At 40.0% G+C, this 10,081-nt stretch overlaps 1 protein-coding gene across 1 annotated transcript in view; it reads right to left on the bottom strand.

Moving 5' to 3' along the window:
• Positions 1–3,250: 3,250 nt before the first annotated feature.
• LOC118413588 (polycomb group RING finger protein 3-like) overlaps positions 3,251–10,081 on the bottom strand; it is a 45,600-nt gene continuing 38,769 nt past the window's right edge. The window contains exons 4-9 of the mRNA XM_035817115.1: positions 8,258–8,321; positions 8,156–8,159; positions 6,605–6,685; positions 4,753–4,844; positions 4,087–4,224; positions 3,251–3,388 (exon numbers count right to left, since the gene is read on the bottom strand). Coding sequence (XP_035673008.1) covers positions 3,266–3,388; positions 4,087–4,224; positions 4,753–4,844; positions 6,605–6,685; positions 8,156–8,159; positions 8,258–8,321 — 502 coding nt within the window. The 3' untranslated portion in view covers positions 3,251–3,265. The remainder of the gene's footprint in view (positions 3,389–4,086; positions 4,225–4,752; positions 4,845–6,604; positions 6,686–8,155; positions 8,160–8,257; positions 8,322–10,081) is intronic.

Below are 10,081 nucleotides of genomic sequence, written 5' to 3'. Positions count from 1 at the left end.
TCTCTCTTCCCCCATCACATATACTCTCTACCTCACCATTCTAGAGTACCATCCTTTTTATGACCAGGCCTCAAATTGTCTGGTACTTTGGGGGAGCTGGTGGATAATAACAGCTTTATGTGTGTGTAATGGCAGGACTATAGCCAGTAAATCAACCCAAACCATATATGTGTATATGAAGCAAACATCTCGTCTTTTAATGCTGCAAACTGATGTGCTGTAAATATTCTATTTCACCCAGAAATGTTGATAAGGTGTGACCACTTCGTATGATTTTATATGTAAAATGAGACTAATCATTTCGTTTATCATATTTCATTTCTATTCACTCATCCCATCTAATTTAATATATTCCCCCTTCAATGTTAGCATTCTGATTATCCAGGTACAAAATGTCATAAGGCCTAACAAAAACATAGAATTACATGCACATGTACAATGTACATGGACAGCAAGACGTACAAAAACCTTGCAGAATTAACTGTTTCAGAATTGATTAATTGCTCTGGCTAGTTTTTTATATGCATACTTATTTTTATCCATGCTATTGCCATACATAGAGCTGTTTACATGCCTGTGTCAGCACAGACAATCCATATAGATTAGTCCTATAATCTGGGTAGCCTGGGGTGATATGTCAAGTAAGCTGCCTGAGCACCTCCCACTACGATTACAGGGAGCCATCCATATGGTTTATAAATGGTTGTGGAAAGGTGCATCACTAACGCTGAGGTTACTGCTGCACATCCACCAGAGATAGGAAAATTCTTTCCAACATGTAACATGGACATAAAACTAGGACTATTTACAAAGATTAAGAATTTCCCAAAATATTTACGGATCCACATTAGGAATTGATATTCCTAATATCCAATCACTTATTCCTACATGCATGAGGGTAACTAAACATGTTAAAGTCACATTCATAAACATTCAAATATTATTCAGTAATGGTCCTCTTGTCTAGAAATACCCAAAGATACATGCACAAACCAATGAATGCTGGCAAAACATATAACATCCATGCCAAATCACTGGCAGAGGTAATAGCAGGGAAAAGCATTTAGGGAAATGAAGCAAATTATAAACCATCCCCAGAAGCTACATTTGTATGTGTCACTGGCCAGGTGCCAAGGCTGTGGTAATACCTAATGGTAGGTTTGAAAATCCGTCCCCATGGGAACTACTGACTGGCCTGGTGTCTGGTATGTGACAATAGGTGGAGAAGGGCATTTTTCTCCTTATCTTATGGATTTAGAAAGGCTTGAAAAACATGAACTTTTCAACTATGGTTGCTCATGTTCTGCATACAGGAGGGTCTGCCTATTCATGTAATCATCATAAAATGCATTTAGGAATGGAAAACTCTTCATTGTTACAAATTTCTCACATTCAACAGTTTATCTGTACTGTAGCTGTTAAAAGCTAACAAATCACCAACTGTCAATTGCTGATTAACAGATGTAATTGCCACCTAACTGCCCTTTCCTGCCAGAGGAAACTGTCATGCTTACATGTACCAGTCATGCAAACACACACCTGTCCCAGCAACACCTGGCCTTCACAACCAGGTGTGACTGCACAATTAAAAAGTATGTTTCTTAGGAATGTTAATTAAGGACAGAACGGAACAAAGGCATTTCCAAAATCATTGCCAAGCTTTAGAAGCAGGAAAATAATACAAGACATCCTTTCCATACTTCTTATCAACTTCTTGGTTTTATGGGGCAACTGGCTGAATTGAAAGCGCAAATGTTACCTCAGAATCAGGTTTGCATAGCCTTACATATTCATCTGGCAGGCATGAAGTTCTCTCTCCAGATAGCAAGGTGCCTGTTGAAATCCTAATGACTCTCCTTCACTACAGAACAACTTGACAGATAGCACGTCAGCACTGCAAGGTCAGAGCAACCTTTCCATTTTCAGCCAGCTGGCAACAGCAATCAGTCAAAGGTAATACCTCTTTACATCTAACAACACCTCTCCTTCTGACTTGATTCATGTTTATACTGCAGAGTAATACACTACAGAAGTGCAGTCTTAGAGGCATCCCCAGCTAGCTAACTCCCTGGCCCAGCCACCTACATTACAGGATTAGTTTGGGTGTATCAACAGTTGTATATTGTTTCCTAACAAACTGTAATCACTTACACGTACATGTAACTCCTACCCACAACAAAACATCAACCTTCCCTTCAAACAAAATGACTAACCGCTAACCTGCTAGTTTCAACAATGATAGATGATTTTTAGAAAATATTCAATCATCTAATCTCACAACATTTCTGTTGCTTCTTTCTAACCTAAAATGCTTCATTCTGATTTTAATGTTTGTTTTAAATACCCTTTCAATTACTGTGACCATGCCCCTTTCCACAAACGTCAGTATCCTACACATTGCCAGTCATATCACAGCTTCAAATTTAAAAGTTTGCTTCAACAATTCTGTCATCTACAAATGAAATCCCTAACATGCCATTTATGGTTAAAGCAATTTGGTTTAATTGATGCAAAATATAAACTGTATTTCAAAAACTTATTGTCCAATCCTTCACCTTCCAATCTACAACTTTCCAGTCTAAATATTTGAGATATTTCCACATTCAGAAACGATCCCCAGCCATGACAAATCCTCCATGCACAATGAGATTGTCATGCCTCAGATCCCCAGCATCAGTACTTGATAAATCTAAGGATTATTTTTCCAGGGAAGCTGGAAGGTTGGTGGTTCCATTATGGCTTTTCTGCCCACCAAGATTGATATTAATGATGGTGTTTCTGGCGGAGAATCGAGGCTGAACAGTTGCTGGCGTTTAGAACATTGTCTGCACCATTTATTCCACCATTTGGAAATAAATTATATTACTTGTATCACACATTGGATACAAGCCTACTGTTTCTGACATTTCAGACGAGTTTAGTCTGACATTTGCACTACTGTTAACTGACTATCACTGACTGTCCCAAGTTCATGATTACCACATGATCATGAAATCTAGGAACACTTGGAAGAAACCAGAGACCAACCATAAAAGCCCACATTGCATTGTGGTCTGTTGGTAGCTATACAAAATCTAATGATACAGACTAGGTGGGGCTTATTATCAAATGACTTCAGATCTGTATCTTGACTTCTTGTTTTGCTGTTGCTTGCATCTGCAGCAGCTTACAAGTGAACTTGCTGGGTGTGGTTGCCTATGTGTGAAAGGTGGAATGTTAGCTAATATCAATGGGCAGAAGGTTGCCACCGATAGCGTTATGAGTCCTAATGCTGGTCGGGAGCATAGATACAGTATACAGGACGTACCTTGCACCTCCATCGTGTGACGGCTACGAACTTGAGCGTATGGTCCTTTCCCAGAATCTCCTCGTTGCACAAAATCTCCACCTGCTTGGGGAAAAAATAACCTAAGTCACATGGCTGCTATTGTTGTATGATCAGCATACTCTATTTAGATCTAGTCACATGTCAGTCATCAGACATCATTGTCCATGACGAAAGTCGTAGCTAAGGTGTGCAGTACCGTAGAAGATGACAAGAGTCAGGTCAACAGTTTGGATTGAACAAAGCACATGACACGTCCTGCCAGGTCTCCTACTGACAAAAATGGCTTGTACTTAAGGATACTGAAGGGCAGCAAGGAAACCATGAAACCATAGCAACATTCCTATCAAAATAAATCAAAAAGGATCAATACTAGTAGATCAATATTTTAGAAAGTGTTGAATGCAAAAAAACATAGGTTACAATGACCAACACATGTGACTTAACTGTTAAATCAATCTGCAAATAATAGGCTTATAAATGTTCCTCATTACTCAAATTACAGTTTCAATGTGCCCTTGAGACAGGGTGTAGCAAGAGAAAGAGACTTCATAGTGAATCTCATGTCTTTGTTCCTGAAAAGAAGGAACTAAAACATCATCAAGTGTTAGATTGTGTTGAGAGCAGTTTGAAAGTGGTTGATGTGAGGATAATATGAAGATTTTTAGTGCTACAGAGCGTATAAGGGATCATTACATAAACCACTTCAAAGTAAGACCAAAAAAGCAAGAGTCCTCTAATCATTGTGTGATAAGAAATACCTGGGAGTGCTCTTTGAGCTCCAGTTTTTTGGCAATGAATTTTCTCAGGTGGTTGATGGTCGCCTGCGATGAGCACCGGATAAATTTTTTCCTCAGCTCCCTCATTCTGTTACTGCTACATTCCAGGCAGATATTCACCTGCAACCAACAAAATAACAATAACAGGATATACTGTTTTTGTCAATACATCAATTCCTTGAACACAATTTAAACATGGTCCACTAGCCAGGATTGCCTTCTATCCACAAAGTCTTCCTCCTGACTGCCTATCCCTGCCCACTGATCCAGAGTAATGCAGCTGATTCCTTCTCATCATGACCTCAATTACCCAGACAGGTTAGACCTCAGGCATGCCTAATGCTGCCCTGATTAACCCTGTGCAGGACAGCTGACCAGGGTTGGGCACCTGCGGGCTGGGATAGTGTGGACCCAAAACCTGGATTCACACTAGCTGGTATTACCACAAGGCTGATGTTGGTCTCTGCAAATGTCATTCAGGGCATTGTTTCAGGTACGTATGTTCCAGCTTGTTAGTCTGGACCAACGAACTGAAAGGAAGCCTTGACTGACTTGTAATGACTAGTGTTTTTACCTATCAAACAGCACAGCACATGTAAGGTGTGGCAAAGACTTCCTTTCTGCCTCTTTTTGTAAGGAACAACCCACCTGTTCATCACTGCGATGATAGTCACTGTCCTCATCCTCTTTCGACTTGGAGGAGGATGCAGTGGACTTGCCATTGCTGTCCTCTTCACCATCTGGAAATGACATAGAACAGCATTTAATTCATCTTGCTTTATTATTGCGGCCAGTAGGTACCAAATGAGGCCGTTTACATGCTTAAGGCACCTCCTCCAAGAAGGGACCCCCATTTTATGTTCCTTCCTCAAGACGATGGCAATCCCTTACAACATGTCTGAGCTGAACGACCCTAGGATCAATCCCGGCCGAAAGGATCCACGGAAATGGACCCAGATGGCCAAGCAGCAGGGCTGCATTACCGCTCGGCCACAGAGACATGTACGAACTGATCCTGTAACTTTTCAGAGGTCCTATATAATTGCTGATCAAAGGTGAATTCTGAATTCCCCCTTTCCCCTTTTCTTAGAATCTAGGAAACATTATGCAAAACTCATTTCACAGTTGTTGCATGGGTACCACTACCATCTTTGTTTTCTTTGCCTATTAATAAAAACTAACACGAATAGTACCAAGGCTCTCACATCCGTACATGACTTTATTTCTGACCAACCAGTTGTCTTCCCAAAATACACCTGTTTTGTGGACATCTTTCTATCTTACATCTTTGCTACTAAATTTCTAACCTTTAGTTTGCATTTAACAATGCCCCATCTCCCCATTAAGAAATGGTTGTTTTCTGGTTAATCACAACAACTTTCTCGACAAATAATGATCTGACATGTCTTTTCTTCACCTCTCACTAACGATGATCCCCAAATCAAATTGCCCATTAGTCCACAGCTTTGCAGTCTTGCCCATCCATTTCAACATAATTGCACTTGACTTCCCATAAGATTCTTTATATCAGTCCCATGAAAAAGCCGAACAAATCCCCTTAGATATCTCTATGGCAGCTCTTCAAGCATCTAAAGAGAGATGCACCCATTTGCTTTCATCTTAAAAGCTCTCTGGAACATTGCGGGTATCTCTGAGTTAAGTAATTTGGCCATGACAAGCTCAGTTAGGTTCCAGAAAGAGCTGCCAATTACTTCATTTGTTTGCTGGTTTTGCAGTGAGGAAGGGGAGCAACAAATCATATGCATAGTGACAGTTGTTTTACATATTCTAAGGTCCATACAGCTTTACATCCACAGGAACTTTATCACAATCAGCCAGATACCCTTTTCTCAATGAGCATGTTTTATCCCTGGCAGTCTGATTTAATGCAGCTTTCCTGTTCAGACAGGCTGTTATACCATAAACTCAATCTTACTCCATCCAGAATTTATAGACCATGACGACGGGCTGGCTTTCAAGGGCATTTCAAATTCAATACTTGAACAGTTAGATTGTTCAAGAGAGAGTCTTGAGGCTTATGTAACCACTGGAAGGGTTTTATGGCTGGGTTAGCTGTAAGAGAGCGCAGCAGGCGTGTTATTGGGCGTCATAACCTCATCATCTTTTTACCTGCAGAGGCAGTGATTTATGTGGCTTCTGGTAATGCTGCCAGCTTACAGGGGATGAGGTCTCATTTCTTGTCCTCCTCAATTCCAAGGAGAAATCAGGTACCCTTGCTTTGTAAGAAGGGTGACTGACACATGCCCTTCAGATCTATGTGGAGTGCATCAGCCACACAATGATACTATGTTACTCTCAGGTGAAAAGTCAGTCTGACAAAACAAAACAAGTGTTGCTCTTTGAGAAAAAAAATTGTTGCGCTCTCTCTCGTATGTGAATAACCAACCATCAAACTTTTAATGATTGCACCTTTTGAGTGTCTTCTGACACCTTAAAGAAGTGACCAATAATGTTCTTGATGAAAGTGTAAGAAACTGACCGAGTGGTTGTCCAGGAAACGGCAAGCCGCGCTTCTTGTAAAAGTCCTGCTGCTTCTTGAGCTCCGCTGTGAAGATGAACACTTTTCATTAGCAACTTTGTAATCAGGTTTGTTACTGATGATTAACAAAGGGTATATGTAACACATGTTAATCTACAGAGCAACTGTGACCTGTAATACTGCATGCCAATTTATTGTATTACTCATTTAAAACATTTATCTTGCCCCCTTCCTTTCGAACTTTTTTCTGAATGTGTAAATTGATATTTCAGAAGTCATCCATGTCCATTTTGTCACTCTTAAGGTCTGTTGTATAATGCTGACACACTTGTAATTAAGCCAACCACAGCCCAATTACAAAGTAGCAATCACCACCCATCTCTTTTAATTATGAGCTAAAGACAAACTCCACACCGAAGATAATGTTTTAATAGCAAAACTTTTCCTGTGGCACCTCTCAAATTGCAGCCATTAGCATTAATCTGTTTCAGGAGGCCACTTGGTCTGGTGTTAAAACCTTGTCGCTACACGCCCCCAATAGGTGCCCCTGACCCCAGCCAACCTCCCAGCTGACCCCCAGCAGTCAGGAGTGTTAAAATACCAGAACGCATGCTTCATTGACACAACAATTAACACTCAGATAAGATTACCCCACCACTTGTAACTAAAACTCCCTCCAGTTCTGACAGGGCAGACCTTGTGCAAACAGCAGGGAACAACACCCCACCAGGACTAGAAATAGTCTTCTTGGGAAACCAGACACTGAGACAGCCAGCTTAAGTTTTTAAATACAGACTGGGGTTTCAACAATTGCACTTTTCAAGTCTAGGCTAGTCTAGCCATCCAATTGATAAAACAACGAATCCACCCTTTTTGTAACATAGAACGCAAGAGGAAACTACTTTTCACCCTTGCATCCTTTCTTTTCCTTACTATATATACATGTGAAACAACTTTGCTAAATCAAACACCCAATTTCTTACATACCTGTATAATTATTTACCTGTAATCATGACATATTTGTTTGCTACATGAACGTAACGAAAGAAATCTAGCCAAATAAGAAACAGCATCAATTCTTTAATCAAATTTGTATGGTGTAGAGGCTGCACTTGCAGAAATCCACACATCTGGAGAAAACTCAATTTGTAAATGGCCTGTGGCTGTATGACTGCAGCTGCAATTACATTCTGAAGCTGCTGACAGCTCATTAAGTGACATTTAACCTACTTACTTACTAACAGGGACAATCTTGAATGTCATCCTACCAGAAATAGACAGATAACCCTCTCATCTCTCATGTCACATAGCGTAAGGGATTTACGGGTATTTGAAAGGTTTCTAATTCTATACTGAATCAACCTGTGCATCAGTGACATGTTATGGGTACAGTTGCAGTGGCTTATCACCTGCTATTAAAGGTCTATCTGCTGTACCTGTATGTGATGTCACACCCACAAAACAAACCAATTACGAGTCAGAATCTTCCCACTTCACATTCACACTGTGCAATCCAGGTGAGACGGTTTTGCCACAAACTGCTCAAACTACCTGTCTGAGGTTTGCAAACAATCCGTTACGGAGAAAATTTAAGCAGTTTGGGAGCACTTCAAAAATCAAATTGCACAGTGTGAACAGGTTCTAAGAGATTACCATTGAAAACTGAGCTACTTGCCACCTGAAGTTGCTCACAATGTCCTGCATGGTACGGTCATGGCTGAAACACAAGGTCAACACTGTTAATCCTAGTGTCAATTTAAAATCCTAGTCGGGTCATATCAACTGGATCAAACATACTTGTGACTTACCCTGCACAGTGTTTTATCATTGTCTGAGGAAACATGCAATGAGAAACTCATGATCCCTGTGACCATTGGCACTACAAATAAATACTGAATCAACAGTTGTGTCAAAGTTTAAAACTTGGCACCTTATGTATTTACCAACTACCATCAATATGGTATTCAGATCACAAAACAGGTGTGTCAATTCTTTAAAAAGGCTCACTTCAATGTTCTTTTCAAAGGATTGTGCTTTTGCTCACTGATTTCTTAAACAGTTCATGTCCAGATGATGTCCATGCTACCGAACTACAATAACAAGACAGACCTTGCCATGTACACATGTAATTCTGTAGTTCTTGTACGATTATCTATCAATGACCTACTACATTTTTGTACTTTTCTTAAGACAAAATAACCACACTCATGATTCAATTCCTGAAGGAAATAACAGAAAGAAATAAAGAACAGGTACACATAACAGCTGAGTGGTTCACAACGCAATGTATACTGAGACCACACCTCAGCATAGCTGCATCTGCATGGTGCTAACACAAAAATTTACATCGCTTCCTAAGTGTGCCTTTAATTGCATGCTAATATCAGTGTTGACACTCCAGTTACGTGCTGTATGTGCCTTTGTAAAGTTGCCGTGAGGCAAAGTCCACAACGTTGCTATGTTGCCAAGTATAGAAACAAACATTCCAATGTTTGAACTAGATAAGAGATAAAAGCAATCAATATATTAACAACATGAATGGGCAGGCAATACAGTAGGGGCCTTATCTGGTGACTATGAACAAGTTTGTTTGAAATGTTTCCAAGAGAAGGAAAAATAATGAAAATGTCCCATGGCCAAGCTAATCTGTCTGTCTGTGCTTTAGCTACTTTGTTTCCTTGGTAATGCTTGATGCCTGTGGGTATGTTCAAGTATAATTCAACAGCCCAGTATGCAAGAGCTGGCTTACTCATTGAAGATGGATATGACATACACACATGAAGATTGCCCATTATACATACTAGAGTCAAGTGATGGTGGTGCAGCAGTATATCTTTACTAGCTGACAAGCTTGGTACACACTGACAGTCACCAATGCACACAGTATCATGGTTGTGGATGCAACAAAAGCTGGCAACCAAACCCAGTATTACTGGTGCAGAAAATGAATAGCTTGTATACCATCAGGTCTATAGGGATAATAACTTTATTAATAATTCTATAAAACTTCCAGCAATGTCATCCTGCCATGGGAACAGCTGTCAAACTGGCCAGGACTAACACACAGCCAGAAGATCAGTAAACAGCAGAGCTGATCAGAGCAGACAGTAATAGGTTTGCCTTTGAAATATGGATCACTGGACATTGAGTAAAATTACCAATGGATCAGTAATGCTACCAACCATATACATATGATCATTAGCTATATTTTGTGAGCATTTTGTACCAATTAAAAAGCATTCTAAAGCAAATAAAATGGTCCCTATGACTGAACAAGAGAAAACGAATTGTGAAATTCTTAAATTGTTAAACTTTGAATGTTTATAGATCTGCAAGAATGCGTTAGAGAAAAATTACAGACTGAACACATCCAAATTGGCAAAAATTTTGGACTGTTTCTAACATAGAATACCAGTAAGAGGTAGTAAGACATCTCCCTGCGTATTAAACACCTGTTTACACACTTCCTCAACCACC

This window comes from Branchiostoma floridae, chromosome 4, assembly GCF_000003815.2.
Source record: "Branchiostoma floridae strain S238N-H82 chromosome 4, Bfl_VNyyK, whole genome shotgun sequence".
In the NCBI taxonomy this organism is placed as follows: Eukaryota; Metazoa; Chordata; class Leptocardii; order Amphioxiformes; family Branchiostomatidae; genus Branchiostoma; species Branchiostoma floridae.
The sequence above is the reverse complement of the archived record's forward strand: the minus strand, read 5'-3'. Positions and strand labels throughout refer to the sequence as shown.